Raw genomic sequence first — 20,878 nt, forward strand, 5'->3', positions numbered from 1 at the left:
CAAAGGCATGTGTCTTATCCACTGCTCCATTACCTCCACATGTTGATAGCTACTGTTGAAATTGAAATATGCCGTATAGAAAATGTGCATTTTCAATCACTGTCACAAACGTTAGTTTACTTTAGAAAATACTTCCAGGGTAAAATGTTTAGCCACATTGACAAACTAACATTTTGACTATCTTGTTTGTAACCAGTGACCATTCTGATGCCATATTCACTGACGTGGTAATACAACAAAGATTTACTTTAGAAAGACAGACGTAGGATTTTGAGCAAGTTACAGGTTTTGCAGGTAATCTACTGTGTGCTGCTGTTCGTACATCAGTTTTAAGAAATGCACTTACGTTAACCCTTTGATGCACGAGCTATGCAAACCCAGTGTCAACTACAAAAAAGACGCGTGTTCATGTTATTTCATGCATGGGGAGTGTTTCTTTTCTTTTTAATTTAATCTCATCATTTAATATTTCAGGTACCTTCTAACACCATGAATTTGTATTCACTTTGGAATTTGATAGGAACTTTTAATATTAATAAAAGTTTGCAATTATGAACATATTTACTGCCACACATTTCACAACTGAACACGGCTGCTTTTGCACATTTGATGCATGAAAGTTTTATTTTACAATTGTTTTACAAAAAAAATATTAGATATTAGAAGTTAACTTAGGAATACTGAATTTATTTATTTCATATATAGCCTATAGAAACTAAAAAATCAGTCAGGTCACTTTTGAGGATGATTCGAGAAATGTATACAAAGCAAGTGAGAGTGACTGCAAATATTTTCCATTTTTGAACAATAATGTGTCTGGTATCATGTTGCTGAAGTCACTTATCAACAAGCCGTCTTCTCTTTGTTGTCCTCCCAGCTGGCGCAGTGTTCTGTCTGAAGTTGCTGTAAAGAGAGTTTTGGTTCTAAAACCAACTTCATGAATCTGAAGGCGCTGCTGTAGTTTAGCTTTCAGCCTCACCCAGATCAGAAGACAAAAATAGAAAGACTTTGTTGTCGGCGCTGTGACGTGTTTTGGTTTGTTTGTTTGTTCAGTTTTGAAGAGATTTCTGCCATTTGCATCAGAGGCTTGAAAAGTTCAGTTTCAGTAAAGTTCCTTCTTCTCTGGTCTAACCCTAACCTGTCAGTCAAATAGCACGTGTGTGGTTATTGTGACGTACAAAGGAAAAGTGTTCAAGAAGTTTCTCTGTGCATCTCACTTCTCTGAACTGCATCACTTCCATCTTTCCCTTGCATCTTAGTCGCTCTCTCCAATGTAGGACACGAGGAGGGAAGAGAAGAGGAAACGCGTGTCTCCTGACGAGGAAAACAGTTTCTGATGATGACTGGATCAGCTGACAGCAACGATGAAGAAGTATTCAGATCTTTTATTTAAATAAAAACAGAAATACCACAATTTAAAAAAACTTGATTGCAAGTAAAAGTAATTTAAGTAAAAGTATGTAAGTATTATCTGTAACATGTATTTAAAAGTAAACGTCTGTCAGTGTTACATTTTTATATGATAAACTGCTGGGCTGTTCTTAGTGATGCATTAACATGGAAGCAGCATTTAAATATCGAAGTAGAGCTGATTTTACTCATTTTAGATACTGTCAGTTTAATTTACTGCATAACTATCTTATAGAAAAGTAAATACAGCTGTCAAGATAAATGTAGTGGAGTAAAAAGAACAATAATTACATCTGAAATATACTAAAGTGAAAGTATAAAGTAACATTAAATAACAATACTAAGTAAAGTAGTAGTCTGTAGCGACTTTTGATGATTTGGAGTTGCTCAGGCAGATAATAATAAGTGAGCCCAGATACTGCTGCCAGAACAAAGGGGGGTTTATTTTAATCTTAATTTAATTTCATCATGATCTCCTCCCTCCTCTCTGCGCGTTTCCCCTTAAAAGACACATTTTGACGAGCATCTGCACTTTTCTTAAAAACTGCGTTCTGTTGTAGATTCTCTACTTGTACAATATAGCGCGACCAATCTGTTTCACGTCTGCACTCCATGTTTACTTTTCACAGGTAGCTTTGTACATATTGTTAAAAGTGTTTATGGTTTGTTTTTCACCTCAGTTTCTTAGATAACCTTTTAGCAGCATTAGCCAGTCACTCCGGCCGTGTCTCAATTTGGATCCTTCCGTCAGCACACTAACATGTAGTACACGGTGTACACTATGTACTCACTTGTGCGTGAATTTCGACAGGGTAACGTTGTCTCAGTACAAACATGGAATTGTCAACATTTGACTTGGCGAAATGGTAACGGACAGATAATTATCACCAATTTTTGACAGCGATTGTTGCCGCCAAAATTTCTGCCAGCTTGTTTGCTCACTTGACAGTTTGATTGAAAATAAATAAAAATGAACATACTTTTAATTGTACTTGTTTGTTTGTACGCACTTGTGCAGTCTAAGTAGCAAGTGTAAGTTTAGAAGGATGTGAATTAAGACAAGCATCAGTGTAGCACCAACATTAGCCCTAGATAACGTCATATGGGTCTTTTTTACACTCTGTGCTTGGACTGTACTCACTTTCACACAACAAGTCAGTCACTTTCATTTTTGGCAGCTCTTCCAAGCACTGAGTGCAAAAAAAGAGCCATAGCGACCTGATGTTAGCAAAGATGTGAAAATCAGTTACTGCAGAGATGACAGGAAGTAAACAGACGTGCAGCTAGTAAAACAGATATAGGTCACACTATATTGTGCAAGCAGAGAATTTAGCCCATGTAACATGTAAATACACTTGCTCAGATGCTGGAGGCACATAAGCCATGATGACAATAATATAATAAACATTATTATATATATTAATGCAGACATTTCTCATAAAAATAGTTTAAATCCCAAATAGAAATTATGTAAATGTATTTCACATCAAACCATAATTTCTATCCAACACATCACATATCACTGAATGGAAATGATGAAGAAATTAAAGCAGACTCTCCTCCTCTCTCTGACTATAACATTATCCATGATACAGATTAAAATGGAGAATAACTGAAGCGTCATTCTAATGAAAGACGAAGGAATGAAGGCAAACGTTTGAAAAAGGAAAAGGGTGGTATTTCTTTTTGATGACTCTATAAATTCAGACCAAAAAAAAACAAAATAAATGGAACTGCGTTTTTATGTGGAGCGCTGAAGTTTTCTGCCAGCATGGAAACCAGCAATCAGCTTTAAGCACACACACAGAAATGGTCCGCTGAGAGTCATAAGTCACAGAGTAATTCTGGCCTCCTGGCTGGCTGCTTTAGATGAATGTTTCTACCCAGAGAGTAAACAAAATTCTGAAATAGCGTTAATATCATCCAGCTGGGTGAAACTGAAACCAATCACCAATTCTGTCTCATCACACTGTGAAGGGAAACAGTGCTGCTGCTGCTAAACAGATACTTTATGAGGAATGGGCTTCTGCAAGACAACGCAGCCTCCACAGACCCAGCAGCAGCAATATATGAGCCTCAGAAGGGACAGGGGGAGTCCTTAAGGACGGCTTTCACAACCCAGAGTGGGGGCCCCCTACTGTCTGAGACAAGACAGCACAGCAAAAGCAAAACCTCTGGATCTTCCATCACCAGGTTACCACAGCTCCTGTTGGATTTGGTTGCGACTCTGAGTGAACAATAATAATTTATTGACATGCGAACGTGAAAAGTAATTTGCCGATTAGACGCCATTGTGATGAAATCCCCCTGATGGAGTCGAAACACTGCTGGTGGTGAGATGAAAGGGTGAAGAAGATGCCGGGGATCTGGATGAGAAGAGGGGAAGACTTCTGCTGCGCTTGAACTGGGCCTGGATCTGATGAGCAGGAGGTGAATGGGGTGGAGGAAATGACAGCTGGCAGCAGGGCAGGGAACAGATTTAAAGTGTGAAACCTGAAAGGAAAAATAGGTGACACAGTCAGCTGTTAGGGGCAGGGAGAGAGAGAGATTTGTGAATGAGTGATAAGTATAGTCTACCTGGTTGAACTTACGCTGAGCTGACTACATTTTAAATGATGCCGGCTGTCTGAAAATGGCTCTGAATCCAAAATCTGTACAGACAAAAGAAGCGTCTCATTTTTCAGTCAGGGAACTCAAATACCTGTAAACTAGCTGCTGCTGGTGTTGGTTCTGTTTCTGCCACAGCCGAGACACGGCAGCAGGTTGGAAGAAGTTGAACCGCTACTAACTCTCTCCTTGAAACTGTCACCGCAGCTTTGCAGGCATGGGTAACCAACCTCCTGCTGTCTGAAAGCACCTGAACTGAAGTTTAGCCGGGGTTTCTGAAGTGTAAACTTCCCAAAACGGATTTGTAAATCCAAACCAAAAGAAGAGCAGCTTGCATTAGCCTAAACTCCTGATCTCATCACTGGGTGTCACATGCTTGGTCAAGACCCCTTGGCGTCACGTTTTAACGCCCTGGGTACACTTTAGCGTTAAGAAGTTAGGAACAATAAATATGCAACATCAGGTTAGACCTTCAAAATAAAACTAGTGGTCACACATTTGGTTAGGTTTAGGCACCAAAACTTACTTGGATCTTGGTTACTTATGTGACTTAAATTATGACTCTGCCATCCCTACACACAAAACAATCTCCCTGTCCTCAATTGTGACACCACGTCAACCTTTTTTTAATGTCCCGCCCCATCTTTAGGCATCCAGTCTTCTCCCTACTCCGTTAGCCTGTGATTAGCAGTGTACGCAAGAAAAAGTTACTCTGCGTTGCTACCAGATGCCGAAGGACGTAACACAGTGAAGCTATTAGACGCCGTGGGAATGAGAACAGGCTGTCCAGGACCAAACCCCATTCAGCGGGTTATTGATAATGATATGCTTTTTGGCCTTGTTAGTAGTGCTACGTTACTGCTGCAGGCAGTAAGCCAGTTAGCTGCACATTATAATGTTTGTAGCTTACATTAGAGCAGACGTAAACACTGTTGTATTCATTCCTCACAATTATGTTTGTTTTTGCAAGCAAACTAACTTAGCACTTTACCAAGAAACTTTTATTTCTAAGGAGCACTTCCAAAATGCTGATTCTAACCTCTGAAATCAAATAAACATCACAATACATTAACAGACGTCCTCCCGCCCTGATGCATCTGCCTGATTACCACTTTATTGCTTTCCCTGTTGTTACAGCTGACTCGTATACAACAAATAGCTGCATTTATTCTGTGGTCTTACTGGCTAAACTCACACTGAAGCCGTCAAACCAAAGGAATTATTCCCTTTGCGGCTGAAATATTTTCAGACATCGCTGCATCTCCTCTCATTCGAAGCAGCTCGGTAAAATAGCTGACGGGGCAGAAACTCAGCCCTCCAGGACTCTAAGCCAATCTCTCTGATTGAACAATTAGTGAAAACGTTTAACTGTGACCACGCAGGCCGTCGGCAGCATCGATCCATAGGGATTTTTACTAATGTGGTTTCTGTAAAGCAGGCAGTGACAGAGCCAACTTTCAAGATCTCTGTGCTCAGTATGGGTGCTTTTCATTGATTGTGGTAAACAACAGACTAAAGGTAGATAATTGAGCAATGAGCCAGGTGAGGCTTCTGGGGTTAAATGAGACGTGAAAGTACCTCAAGCTGTTAGAAAAGAGCTTATTTAAATGGATTGGGCAGAACTGTTGTTGTTGCAATTAATGAAACTGTGAAAATACTTACAGAGTTTCATCTGAAGAAAATCTTACCTGACTGTTTTTAGATTAGAGGCAGCTGGTATTAACTGTTATTAGAGGATTAATCTGGCTGAATCTCAATCATTGTCCAGAAATTATTAAAACCCATCAGTGAGCCTCGCTGCTTTCCGTCATCACCATGAACACACACTGTAGTTTATTCTGATTCAGTCCCACACACACCGTCCTGCTGCCCCGAATACTGACTACAGCACCACATGTGGAATCATCCGCAGCTGACAATAGTCCCCAACAAATGGACTATTTCCTTCTGTTGTTCGTTAAAAACTACAGTGAGCAGCTGTTTTAGGAAACTAATGAGCCTTTTTTCAATAAATGTTGAACAGAACTGAATTTTTCTCGATGTGTCAGAGAACACATATGTAGGAGAGATTCTGAATGTGCAGAAAGTTTTGAACATGAGCAGAAAACCTGCTGAGACACAGGAACTGTAAAAGTCCTGGAGTTTCTAACTGACTCAAAATGAAATGATTAATCATTGAGGTGAAAAGGTGCCACATCATGCACGTGCAGAGGGGGGTGCGATGGCTGCTTGAGCACCTGCCCTTTGGTCAATGACAAATTTAATTAATTAATACATTTTTAAATGTGTAAAGGCCTGTAGTAAAATGAATGAATAATAATTTTGCAGTAAATAAAATGACCCACTTTATGCTCACCTTCAGACACCGTCAGTGATTCAGCAGCTCTGCCTGCGGGACGCCTGCCATTCCGCCGGTAAGAGGGGTTTACCTCAGTGTGCTTGTTGTGGGTTGTTAGATGTATTTTACAAGAAAGATGCAAAGAGAGCAGCACAGTAGTTGTACATTGCTGTGTGTCGCCTGTAGAAGTCTACACACAGATAAACAAAGGTGCTCTGTTCACTTTGTTCTTGCTGGTTGAAAGGGGGAGAAAGGGAGAAAAGTTTCACGGACGTTGTGAGGTCTGGTAATTTTATGTAATTTGGCTAAAAACGTTTCATTCAGAACAGTATTGGAATAGATTTAGACTTCATTTTAACTGTGTTTACGACACCAAACCAACTATCTAAACTCAATAACTGGAAATCCAAGTAATAAGGTCAGTGTCAGTGTAAAATAAATATTCCTGACATCAAAGTAAAGAGTGAAGAAGAAATGGCCCTATATAGGTTTCAGAAAAAGGTATGAAATGTTAACATGAAAGGTAAATGCTGCTCTGTCATGGTTATTATGAGCCAACAGAATGAACACACACACACACACCTGTCTATAGATTTGTCTCACTCTTACCCCTGCCTTGGTTCAACCTCATCCGTCCTCCCAGTTCTGTATCCTTCTCAGATTATTTCCCACACTTTTTGGAATCTGGCATCTTATTTCCTCTACCTGCAGCTCTCGGTGTGCAGCCGTCTCCGCGAGCGTCTTCCTAGCAGTCAGCCTCGGCAGCGGCTGCAGCTACAGCAGGTCAGTCACAGTGAGCCAGTCCCAAACACTCAACAATCTTTACATCTTGTCATGGTCACATATTTGTTTAATCAGCTAACATATCTCCAATGTCACAGATCACCTCCAGTAGTATCAGCAGCAACAACAGCAACTGTTCCCTGTAAGTTATGCCAGCCCACAGTGTTTTAAAGCTAGACCTGGGTATTCCCTGTGTTTCTTTTTCAAAACTGTCACAGCATTTGCTGATGTGTCGATACAGAAGAATCTGTATAAGCACATGTTAAGACCCCGGCCGTCAGGCCGCAACAAAGAAGGAGGATGCATCTCAAGTTTACCAAAGTTTAACATAAATTTATTTAAAACAACAGAAAAGAAAAGGACAATGTGGTAGAGAGACTAGCGTCTGGGCGGGCAGGCCTAAATAGGTTGGGCTCACTGGCCAGGTGCTTTTGATTTTCATGTGTTATTTTGCAACAGATACTGGTTGGTGTTTTCTTTTCTTCCAGAGTATAAGGGGATTTACAGACAATCAAACAAGGACAATATGAATGGACTCTGGACAAGGACGGTGTGGAGACGTCTGGATTGCATCGACACTCCACTGAAAGTCGACACTGCTGAGGAGCTGCAGTGGAATATCTTCCCGTGTCTGCTTTGATATAGATATGAATATATATTTGAAAGAATAATACTCATCATATTCTTTTTGTGTTAATTGTGTAAAGACTTTCAGTTATGGAGTTAATATATGGGGACCTCAGGTTTTTTCTTTTTTTCTTGATGCTTAGGGATAAAGGGTCTAGGCAGGGAAAGGTCCGTTGGAGGGTCCGATGGGTTGACTAGCCTGAATTCGGACATTGTTTTGATTTTATTTCATTTCCTGAGGTTTTCACATGTGTTGGCTAAACCATATCTCTGCATAGACTGATAAAGATGTCTTTTATTAATTAAACTGGAGTACCATGCGTGGCCACCTTAATTTTCCTGTCTAGATTGTCTTGAAGGGCATTTTGGAATGAAAGCTGCCGGACAGGTTTTTCGTTCTCACACTCCATGAAGTTGATATATTGTTAAAAATAATACTGCAAGAAGCATGTTGGAGAAATTGTTATCTTTTTGTTTTTTGAGACTCAATTAAGTCTCGCAGGTGGGAATATGTAGTGTACAATATTTATGTATTTGACAAAATAGCACTGTAGCAGCAGGACAGAGGGTCAGTGACCTTCTAAGGGGAGAGCAGTGATCGATGGTTATGTAGGGACTGAACCCTTCTATAGAATTTGACCTCTGACCCCTTGTTTTGTTACCTCAGAATAGTACTGTACCCTTCTATGGGTTTGACCTTTTACTTTGCAGACTCAAACCCTGCTATGGTAGCTAACAGATACTAAACATATCCTATATAAGCGATGTTTGATGTACAGAGAGACAGAGTGGCCATCAATTCAATGTGCCCCTTTTATACTTTGAGCACCTGCCCTTCCAGAGGTCTCTGCACGGCCCTGTCCCACATGCACCTTTAAACAGGTTGCTTCCACAAACAAAGACACAAAGGAGGGAAGAATAATGCTGCGTTCCAAGCAACTTGGAACTCGGAAATTACCGATCTCCAACAAGAAAAACTATCCTGGAACGCCACTTGAAGTCAGATTTCCTACTTGTGAACTTAAAGAAAAAATATGTGCCCCGCCTTCACGAGTAGCAGCTGAATGACCTCACAAAACAAAGTCAGCGGCCATGGAAGCACACACTGTAAATGGTAAACCATAAACTAAAAGGCAACAAAAAATATATTTGCATGTATTGAAATTAAAATAATACGTATATGGTCATGTAGTAAATGTTGTGGGATTGCGTGGCGCGGGGACAGAGAGGACCCAAATGCAAAGTTCGGAGGGAAGGAGGTTTATTGAGGGAGAAGGGGGTAAAGGGACTGGAGGGGAGGAAGAGGTGGATGTCGGGAAAGCACAGGCACGGGGAACCAAGGAGACAGGGGGCCGGGGAGCCGGGGAACACAGGGGCCGAGGAAGCGAGGAGAGGCGGGGGAACAGGGAGGACGCCGTGAGGGAAGTCCGAGGAGGAGTGGGCCAGTGGATGAGCCCAGCCGACTGAACGGAGGACGAGGGTGAGTGAACCTGTGGAATGTGGAAAAATATGAAAGCCTGAACATGGGGGTGGCACCGGGTATGGAGCAACTACGATAAAGCGAGGATGGTGTGGAGAACCGGGGTTGAAATACAGGCAGTCATGAGGTGATTACTGGCAGGTGTGGCAGGCTGACGAGGTGGCTGATGAGTTGCAGGTGCAGGTAGTCGGCTGGGCTCAGGAACAGAGGGAGAGAGAGAGAGAGAGAGAGAGAGAGCACACAGGGGAGAAAACACAGGGAGGCAGGCAGGGAACAGAAAACCAAGGAAAAAAGCAGAAAAACTGATAAAAAGGAGAAAAAACCAGGACACTCACCGTCAGCCGGGCTGCCACCACAACAGTAAAACCAGTTCTGCATGTACATTAATATAGAAATATGTTAGGCCTATTAGGTAGCTGGCTACAGTAAAGACTCTCATAAAGTCATCTTCTCTGCATAAAAGTTATTGTTAAAAATGCCAAAACATTAAGAAGTGTAATCTACAACACTGACTGACTTGAGGGGTCCACAGTCCACTAGTAACGTATAAGCTGTCAGTTGTTGCAGTTGCCTTCCTTTGAAGTAACACCTAAAGCACTGCTGAGGGTGCAACTGTGTGCACTTTGTCACGGTCAGCCATGGTTTTCATGCACCACCACGCAGTCAGAAGTTTCAACTGGGAAAAATCCCCGGTCTTGAAGGCGGCATAAATCATGTGCTGACTCAGCAGGGATGAATATTAAATGACAAAAGTTTAACTATTTATTTATTTATTCTCTTTTTCTATTTTGAATTGTCACCTGCTGCCTGAATTTTGTGTTTCCCTTCAAATAAATAAAGACATTTCCACCATAAATTGGTGCAGAAAAATTCACCAGAATGCAGGAAACTGAGATTTTAATGCTCAAAATCGTCTGGACACACATTTTCTGGATACCTGGTTAGGTTTCGTGTCCTGGTTTAGACTATGATATCTGGAGGTACATACTTTACTCTGATTACCGACTTGGCTTTTCATCTTTAAGTGCTTTAAATTTGAGTTTTGCTGCTGAACTTTTTGAACCCAATTCCTGATGATTGAAGAGCGATGACCTCTGACCCCTGTGGTGGGTAATGTCACCGACCTCAGCGACGCCTCATCTCTCTAAACTAAACTGAAATGTTGGCAACCCTGTATTTAGCTAGAATTAGCTATAACATTGGCAGACCTGAAAACATATATTAATAAATATAGTGTTATTATAATAATCAATTTTATGATGATTGTGGAACATTTTATTGAAATGTTATTTTAAAAAACTAAATCGATCTCTGTCTTGAGAAACATTTTAACCTACTAAGATCATCTTCTCGCCCCACCTCATGTGAGCACACATATTTATTACAGTGATAATTTGTTCAATCACACCATTTGTCTATTTTACAGTGTTAACTACCAAACTAGTTAGACAGCTCTTTCGTGTTTGGGCCATAAGGAGTGAACTACACCAGCCTGCTTTCTGATTAAAAGCTTGTCTGGGATTTGTACAGAAGAATGTGTCAGAAGGAAGACAGATGTTTAGGGTGGGGACTGTGGCTGGGAAGGGAAGAAAAAGAATGTTATTTTAATATAGTTTATTAATAGTCACATTCAGCTGGAGAGTCTTAACAGGTTGTACAAACAGAATAATATGACAGAACTGAAGAGGCACAACAAAGCCAGCGACTGGGAAACATGACTAAACACACAGCTGTTCAATCTATATAACTTACAGCACAAACAATAACTTTCAGCACTTATCATAGTCATGATAAGTGCAAAAGAGATCATTTAAAATACAGAAGTCATCAGAATATAATAATAAATGGCCTCAATCTTTCCAGATAGTAAAGGTTAACACACAACACACAGCTGTTTACTTGTTGAACCAATGCAAAAACTCTTCAATAAAGTGTAAAGAGCAAACTAATAAGAATAAAAGACAACAACATCACAGTCATATAATGTGGGAAATAGTTACAGATGATTTCATATGATTAATAATTTCCATCACGTGACAGTCTAATGAAATCCTAATTCATAACGAATGTCTTCAACCTCTCACAAAAGAATTACAGAGGAATTATTCTGAATTAAAAATCTCTGTTGCCATCAATCTTTTTTTTTAATGTACACTAATTATCCACCCTGTGTTGGTAGAACAATAACCACACTGATACAAGTAACGAGAATCACTGAATCCTGGTTTCCAACAAATGTTTAAATGTCTCACCTGACTATAAATCAAGAAGCCCATTTTTCCCTAGTTGGTGAAACCAATAACATCCAGCTCCTGCTCTGCAGTCACTGTATTTCTTCTATTTGTTGCTTTGACTCTCTGAAACACTACATTTGTTCCAGACAGCCTCAGCTACCTTCTGTATGGCTTCCAGTGAAGATTCTGCTCCTTCAGCTGCAGTATATCCTGTCAGAGCGCCCTTTACTAAACCACTTTGAGCGGCCAACGCAACTGTTCCTCTTCCTCTCTCTGTTGTTACTAGTCCTGGAACAGCAAATGCAACCATCTCTGCCACACCAAGCAAAGCTCCTAACAATGCACCTGTTGCAATACCTGCTGATCTGATCAGTAACCTCTCAAAAGCACTCTGTTTAGCCTGCTTTCTGATCTCTTCCTGTGACATGTTTCCTGATGACTCTCTAATGCACTCTTCCTCTCTCTGTATTTCCCTGTTCACTTCTTGTAGCATCTGATTGGTGTAGCAGCTTTCTTTGTTTGCCTCAGTCATCTTGTCTAGTGTGTTGAGTATCTCTGCCACGTGGAACTGGTTGCTTCTGTAGTTGTCCCCTTCGTTTATCTTCCAGTATTTATTATCGACCACGTGACACCGACCTCCGCACTTCTTCACCAGATCACTCAGATCTTTAAGCTGACTGACAAACTCCTCAATTTTCATTCCTTCCGGGAGCTGGTCACCATGAGTGAAGACAATTACGGCATACTTTAGAGCATCTTCAGAGAAATATTGGCATATTTTAGTGATGACAGCCTCCTCATGCTCTGTGAATTTCTCCACTTTAAACACAATGAGAAAAGCATGAGGCCCAGGAGCGCACTCTGTCAAACACCTCACTATCTCAGGCTTCATGTCGTCCTCAGACCTGCCTGTGTCAAACAAACCGGGAGTGTCGATCAAAGCGATGCTTCTTCCGTTGACAGATTTGATTTTTGTTTGACATTCACTTGTTCCAGAGATGGGAGAATGGTCTATGGTGAACAGTTTCTCTCCCAAGATGGTGTTAGCCAGGCTGCTTTTCCCAGCTCCAGTTTTTCCCAGCAGGACGATCTTCCTTGAAGGCAGCACTAGAAGAGAAATGACTCTGGATAAGTCGAGTAGCAGTAGTGAAAAATGCCAAAAGCTACCAAAGCATGCTAACATGTTCACAGTGACTATGCTGATGTGACAGAAGCCAGGGAGGCTGTGCAGTGAGTAAACTTCACTCCCTGACACCTTAAAAGATGCACTGGTGACCGATGCTAGTGCCCAAGGGTTTTAGCCCCCTCGTCAGCGTGTCTGCCTGCTGTACCTGAGGTTGCCGGTTCGAGTCAGGACCGTGCAGTACGTTCTCGGGACCACTAACATACTGATGCGCCTTGTGGCTTAACGTGAATCATGGTCACTGTTTTATTTTAGTATGTTAGCATGCAACAATTGCTAACTAACACGAAACAAAAAGTACAGTACGGAAGATACAGTAATAAATAAAAAATCTAACTCATAGATTAAGTTAAATACAATACACATTATACATGCATTTACTTTTATACTGATATGAAAAATATATGATAAATGACAATTATTTCTCTGTCTTTATACAGTATATACATGCAAAGGAAATGCACACAACATTATGTGTTTAGTATTATGTTGCACTTGTTTTTTATTGAGGCATTTAAAATCTTCCATTGCACACCTGAGGCTGAATGTCATTTGTTTTGCAATATTGAAATTATCGAACAGATAGTATGTTGGCCTGACGATGGCGCCAGATAAAAAGTTAAGCGATCATCACAGTGATTACACCTGAGGTACTGGATAGATAAAGCTCTGTGTATAGCAGAGTCATGTACAACAAATCCCTTTACTCACTGTAGAACACATTTTAGGAACTTGAACTCCACTTAGGTATTTATATTTTATTCTGCTTATACTGTATGTCTACCCAACTACATTTCAGAGGATTCCACTACACCTATCTGGCAGCTTGGTTATATAAAGCTAGGATTAAAATATGATGCGTTGTTAAAGATTAATCCAACAGTACACCAAGTAGTTAAAGGTGGCTCCACCTCAACCAGCTACAACAGTAAAATTCTACTTTCTACACATTCATTCACACTTTTCTTTGACTTTTTAGTAGTAAATTTAGTCAATTTAATTTTTTTAAAAAGTACATTTTCCAGATAATCCTTAAATGCTTTTACTTTAGGTACATTTTCAATGCAAGACGTACTTAATTAACTACTATTACAGTATGACGTTGCTGCTTTCACTGCATAAAGAATATGAATACTTCATTCACAGCTACAGCAATGAAGCAAGCTCACCGTCCATGTTGTCAAAAAGACATCACTGTCGGCCACCGGGGTTACTGCTGGATGTTTCTCCTCCTGCTCTCTTGCTGTGGTTTGACTATACTTTAGTTTCCTGTTTGACTTGTTTGGAGGTAGCTGAATAATGAAATGACTCTCACATGTGAGGTTCTAATACAGGCCTGATTATACAAATTATGGCAAAAAAAAATAAAAATCATGAGCATAATAAATAATTAAGTTAATGTTCAATGCAATGAATTCAAGTTCATTTTTACATATAAACTGTTATTACTACTACTATTTGGACTATCATACAAATTAATACAACACCTTACAGCTCTATGATGAAATTAAGTAAAAACGGAAATCTTTAAAATGTAGATTCCTGTGATGATGAGATGTGGACTGAAATAAATATAGGTAGGTTAATTTCATTCATGCCCTTAATCACTTCCTGAAAAAGATTAATAAAAGAAATCTCCTAAACTCAATCATATGTATTGCAGTTGCAACTTTATTGAAATATGCATATATAACAGGAGAATGAGAAAGCAGGCCCAGAACTACTGTATTATCAGAAATATATTGTTTTACAATTTCAAGTTTGTGCTTTACAATTAATGCAGTTATGCAGAAACACAAAGAATTTACACATTGTTTGTTGCTCTTGATTTATGGGATATGGTCCTAGCTTTGCATTATAATTTTCTACTAAAAAGATCATCTCTACATACTGTATCTGTCAGGGTTTGCTGAGTGAGTGCAGCAGGAGTGAGCCCAAACGCAAGACACTTGTGAGCTGAGATGGAGTTCAAGGTTTTATTCATCCCAGGCACGACAACAGGTAGCAACACAAGACAGGACAGGCCAGACATGAGACAATAACCAGACAGGGAATGAACAGACACAAGTTACTCAACACTAAACTACAGAGTAATATAAACAAGCAGACAGATCACAAATGAACTAACACCAACAAGGAGCACAGACAGAAGCTAAGTACACAGACCAGGAGTAAACACTTAAGACATGAACTAAGGCACAGGACTAGGAACACAGACATGGAACAAAAACACAGACTCCACAACAAGACACACGGACAGGACTGAAACCCAGACACGCTCAGGACAGGATCGTGACAGTATCTATTCCAGTGATCATTGGTTCAGTCTCATCATTTGTCTGTTTTACTTTTGCAAACTAGTTAGACAGCTCCTTAGTGTTTACGGCTGTGGAATGACACAGCGAGAAATGGTTATGTAAAAAAGTAAAATGGTTATTTAGACATACAGCCCACCTTCACAATCTACAGCTGCTTGCTTTCTTTTTCAAGGTACAAGGTAGGATAATTTGTCACATTACAGTGCAGAGGATGAATTTAAGTTTGAATATCTCATCTTTGGGGAAAAGCTGCTGCAGTCTGGTGGTGCGGCAGCAGAAACTTTGCTTCGACTCTGTTTTGGTCTTGCCCTCATCTCCGTTGTCTGTCTCATTTACTGGGCACTATACATCACAACGGTATAATATATATAACCTTTATTTAAACAGGAAATGTCCGATTGAGATACAATCTCTTTTACTGTCACGGTTAGGTGTGGGTGAGGCAGATTGGAGGACCCAAACGCAGGACGCAAGGCAGGAAGAGGTATAGTACAAAGGGGTTTTAATGAACGAACCAAAAGCGAGCACACTTACAGGTGAGTGGCTGAATACAGAGTCCAAAAACTCAGGTAGTCCAAACAGAGATCCAAAGGGAGCAGGGTAACAGGGAGACACGACAAACAACAGGAGACAGCATACATGACCCGACTAAGACAAGACAGAAACACCAGGTATATGCACTACCATAACCCACTGTCCAAGGAGCAGACAGAAGGGGACCAGAGTACAGGGGGGAGGTCAGACAGGCAAGGCAAGGCAGTTCAGGAGGCTGTCCGAGGCGGCCAGAGGGGAACAAAAGTTCAGGGGGTCGTCCTGGAGGATAACCCAACGGACCAGGTGGGCAACAGAGTTCAGGGGGTCGTCCCGGAGGGTGACCCATGAGGCCGGGCAAATCAGGGGGAGAACAGAGTTCAGGAGGCCGTCCCGGAGGAACCCAACAGGCCGGGCAGAACAGGGAGGCAACAACGTTCAGGAGGTCGCCTGGGAGGACGACCCAACTGGGCGGGAGGACCAGAGGGTCCACAGAGTTCAGGTGGCTGTCCCGGAGTACGGCCCTGGAGGCCGGACTGTTCAGGGGGACGGCAGGAAGGCCAACAAAGAGGCTGGAAACCCACTGGAGGCCGACGGGAAGACCTCTCCGGAGGTCGGCACCCAAAGCGCTGGTGCTCTGGAGCTGCAGCAGGGCTGAGGTCCACGGACTGAGCAGCTGGGCTGAGGACCACCGGCGAGACAGCTGGGCTGAGGACCATGGACCGGACACGAGGAGCTGGAGTCGGTCTGACTACCGACTGGACAGCTGGGCTGGGGACCATGGACCAGACACGAGGAGCTGGAGTCGGTCGGGCCACCGACGAGGGAACAGGAGTCGGCTGGGCCACCAACGGAGCTGATGTCGGTCGGACCTCTGATGAGGGACCAGCAACAGGTGTCGGTGGGACCACCGAGTGGAACCTGGGAGCAGGAGTAGGCCAGGGGTCGGGCAGGCGGCTAGCAGCACTTGCAGGCCAGAAAACAGGCTGGGGGCTGGAGTTCACAAAACTCTTGGCCCACCTTGGCAGTCGACGTCGCAGCCATGGCCTTGCGGCTACCTCCCAGTGAGCCTTAACGAGGGCAGCTTGCCGGGATTTGCGGCTTGACGCGAACTGCCAGATTGTCCGTAGTTCGGCCAAAACGTCCAAGAACCTCTCCCCTTCCATTTTTGTGTCTGCTGGGTCCACATTTGTTCGGGTCATTCTGTCACGGTTTGGTGTGGGTGAGGCAGGTTGGAGGACCCAAACACAGGACGCAAGGCAGGAAGAGGTATAGTACAAAGGGGTTTTAATGAACGAACCAAACGAGCACACTTACAGGTGAGTGGCTGAATACAGAGTCCAAAAACTCAGGTAGTCCAAACAGAGATCCAAAGGGAGCAGGGTAACAGGGAGACACGACAAACAACAGGGAACCATACATGACCCGACCAAGACAAGACAGAACACCAGGTATACACACACACACAAGGACTAACGAGCAGGGCGGGAGCAACACAGGTGAAGGACATGAGATTAACGAGGCAGGCAGAGAGAGACAGTGAATAGAGAGACTGACATGCAGGCAGAGTGACAACCGATGAACAGACGGAACACAGGTTACTGAACACAAAACAGACCAGAGTGAACACTTAACATGAACTAAGGTACAGGACTGGAACAAGGACAAAGAACTAAAACGCAGGAACAAGAGTTAAGGCAGTGACTAAGAACCATATAACAAGTAGACTCCCAAACCAAAGCAATATCAAAACAACACAGGACTACGAGCTAGAACACCAGACAAGACAAACACTAAGGACAAGGAAACAAGAACAGGTAAACAGAAGGACACCAGAAACCAATGGCAAAAACTACAACTCATGACATTTACAAGGGAGTCCTGTATAACACAAATAAAACACAGCACAACCATAAGTTGAAAAACAATATATTACATAAATTTAAAAACAATACAGATTTACACAAAGTGTACAAAATATTTAGATAGACAAAAATGCAATGTTTAAAATATTAAACAAACGAAATAATGACTAAATGTAGAGATCTACCTACTGTAAAACAAGTGAATACGTCCGTCAGATATTGTTTTTTAAAAGCAGCTATGGAAATTAGTGCACCGATATTAAGCCTAGACTGGAGTTCATTCCAGGTAAAAAGGGCCATAGTAGGACAGACTCCTCTTTCCTGCTTCTGTCCTCATTCTTGGTACCTTACACAGTAGTCCGTCACTAGATCTTAAATGATATGTACTTTGCACATGAACAAATTTTAAACAGATGTAAGAAGGCAAAAGACCTAAAATAGTATATAAATAAAAATGTACCAGTGTAGCATCCTGCCACTTTGAGTGACGGTCAATTTACCCTACTGTGTAAGATGCAATGATGTGTCTGATAGCAAGCATTTGTGATGAACCTGTATCCTGCAACCAGTTTTTTTCCATGTAGTCCTAAAAAAGCAAGATTTTAAGCGATATGAATGCCAGGGTAAATTTAAGTTTTTAGTAAGAGCTTCAATATGTTTTTTAAAGGTAAAACCTTTGTCCAGCCAGATACCCAAGTATTTATAAGTTCAATGGCTTCATCTTGGAATGAGCAAGAGCTGGGACTTTAGTATTTACAGGCACAAATATCATCGCCTTTGTCTTTTTGCATTTAAATGTAGCTTCTAATCAAACAGGGCAGATTGTAATGAGGCAAAGTCTAACTGCAAATTTGCGTAGCAGTATCAGGTGTAGGGGCACAAGAATACATAATTTTATCATCTGCATACAAATGATACTGTGAGTGTTTAAACTCACTGCAGACATTGTTTACATAGATGATAAAAGCAAAGGGCCCAGAACTGATCCTTGTGGGACACCCTTTTTAAAACAACAGGGTCAGATGTTCATTCCCATGCCTTACAATTTGCATCCGTTCAGAAAGATAACTGTGAAACCAATTTACAGCTCTGTGCCCAACACCAATATTCAACAGGGTTTTGATTGGTCTACAGTATCAAATGCCTTTGTAAGGTCAATGAACCAGCCATACAGAATAACTTATCAAAGTTATTCTGCCGCTTTTATGTCATCAATGACTTTTAAAGAGCCAGAAACTGTACTGTGGCCATCTCTAAAACCAATTGCATGTTGTGTAAGTATATTTTCTGAACCAAGAAAAGTTTTTAATTGATAGACACTAAAATTTCCAAAACCTTTGCTAAAACCTAAAGATTTGAGAAAGGTCTATAATTATTTGTGTCAAATGGATCCCCAGCTTTCAGTAATGGAGTGATGAAATAGGCACTGTATCTGTGTAAATGGAAAGGTTAAAGGTGTAAGTGAGTGGCTTCACTATAATATCTGCTGCCATTTTTAACAAAACTGGATTAAGTCCATCTGTCCCTGCTGCCTTCTTGGAGTCAATGCTCTGCAAAACGTGCAAACATCTGACTCAGAGAATGGTGTGAGCCATGAATGGACAGATAAGAAGGAAGGAGGAAACAGGGCTTCTATTTGGAGCACTTTGCAATTTTTCAGGAAGTCAGACATGCACTTGTGTCTTTCATCCATCCAGAGTGATTTCCCTTTATTTGCAATCATGTGGCCTGTTGAAAAATATGACAGTGTGACAAGGGTTCCTCTTTCAGCGGAGGTCATTGACCCTACTTGTTTGAATCCATGTCAGTTTTTTTAATTAAACTATTTGCACTCATCCATCAGGTGATCAGCCTCACGTTAATAGAAATAGGATCAAGATCTATTTAGTTACTGAATTTACATTTTACTTCGTTAGCGTGGCAGTTTAGTCCAGCTGAACTTAAAACCAACATATACAAGCCTTAGGCGTGAGAAGGGATATATTGTTGCTATTGCCACCAGACCAACTACACAAATGGGTAGATGGACTATTACGTACAAATAATAACCTGAAGTTTTTAACCTCATTTAGTCTTTAAACAAAATATCATCTAACATTATTATTGTCATCATGTTTGCCACATACACTGTGGGTTCAGCTTTGTTACGTTCTTCAGTATCTGGTACGGACGCACATGGCACCTTTTTCCGTCAGTTCACACTTAAAGTACTACTATAAACTACAGAAAAGTCAGAGTAAGAAGGTGCTGTGGTGGAAGGATGGGTCAGAAATTGGACTTACACCCGGGAGACTGGCGTTTGTTTTCTGTGTGAAACAAAAGTCAACATTGATTCTTGTTGTGATGTTATGTACATTAAGCAGCAATATTTCAGTTACGTAATTTAATCCATGCAAGTAAGGCAGTAATTTTTTACTTAGATCATGATCTTTTTCTTAACCTAACCAGGTAGTTTTGGTGCCTAACCTAATTAAACTGCGACGTTTCACAATGTTACATTTATTTTTGCTGACTTGATCCTACACATACAAAAAATAAGCTTAAGGATTTCCAGGGCATTCAAAAGGGAAGTTCTGACAAAAAATAAGAACCCTACTACTATCTTATGGTTCATTTAAGGTATTACAGGTTGTTTATTTGGATAGTGAGAAGGTCCAGAAGGAAAGAATGGAGGGGTTGAGGAGGCATGAAGGGAAGAAGGGGTCGAAGGGGAGGGATAGGAGTCGGGAAGGTAGGGATGAAGAGGGGTGGCAGGAGCGGCTAGGAACCCGGGGCTCGAGACTCAGGATGGGGGCATGTCTCTATAAGTGTCTTGCTTTGTGATCCCCAAAAAGTGTTGCTGGACTTAGCAAAAAAACAAGCAATGCATGGATGTGGGGATGAAAGATGGAAGAGGCAGGAGCTCAGAAAGGAGTCTGATGTTGGGGATTATCCACTGAGGTGTGCCTGGACGGCGATGTTCTGATTTTAGATTTGAGGGAGGCTTGAAAGGAAGTGCATAAAATATCTTGGGACTGCTCTTGCGCCCGAATTTGGTGCTGACGGTTATGTATTAGGAACCCATTCCATGAAAAGTTGAAAAGAAAAACTCCATAACCAACGTGCCAGTAATGTCGGACGGTCTCTTCAGGGCTTGTTTGAGATCAGTGTTTTGAGGTATCCGTGTGGTCAGAACCGTGCTGGGTGGGGTTATGGAGACAGCTGGTTCTGGCATGGGTGCCGCCAAGAAAGAAAGAGGTGTGGAGGAACGACAACTTGAAACGTTGCAACCTGAATTATTGTAGTTATTACAAACCCTTCTGCTGCCTTGGTACAGTACGGGCCTTCCCTTGTCGGCTTCCTGAGAATCGGACTGTGGGCTGATTGTGCAGAGTTTTCTGGTAGTAGAGTAGGTGGTCTGGGGATGAAGCAAGGTGGAGGCGCAGTGGAACTGAGCCTTGGACAGTGGGCGGGTAGTTGGGGCGTAAGGATGGGGTAAGATAAAGATGTGGCAATGACGCGA

The 20,878-nt window shown here is 41.6% G+C and overlaps 1 protein-coding gene across 1 annotated transcript; it reads right to left on the reverse strand.

Moving 5' to 3' along the window:
* Positions 1-10,924: 10,924 nt before the first annotated feature.
* On the reverse strand, positions 10,925-13,942 carry LOC119890782 (GTPase IMAP family member 7-like). Its single transcript, XM_038702182.1, has 2 exons — positions 13,832-13,942; positions 10,925-12,586 (listed from the first exon to the last, which is right to left on the reverse strand). Exons 1-2 carry the CDS (start codon positions 13,836-13,838, stop codon positions 11,583-11,585), a joined length of 1,011 nt encoding a protein of 336 aa, XP_038558110.1. The 5' UTR covers positions 13,839-13,942; the 3' UTR covers positions 10,925-11,582.
* Between the last annotated feature and the right edge of the window lie 6,936 nt (positions 13,943-20,878).

The sequence above is a fragment of the Micropterus salmoides genome, unplaced genomic scaffold (genome assembly GCF_014851395.1).
Source record: "Micropterus salmoides isolate LMB-PRFRI ecotype aquatic unplaced genomic scaffold, ASM1485139v1 Ms_hic_scaffold_6, whole genome shotgun sequence".
Taxonomy (NCBI): domain Eukaryota; kingdom Metazoa; phylum Chordata; class Actinopteri; order Centrarchiformes; family Centrarchidae; genus Micropterus; species Micropterus salmoides.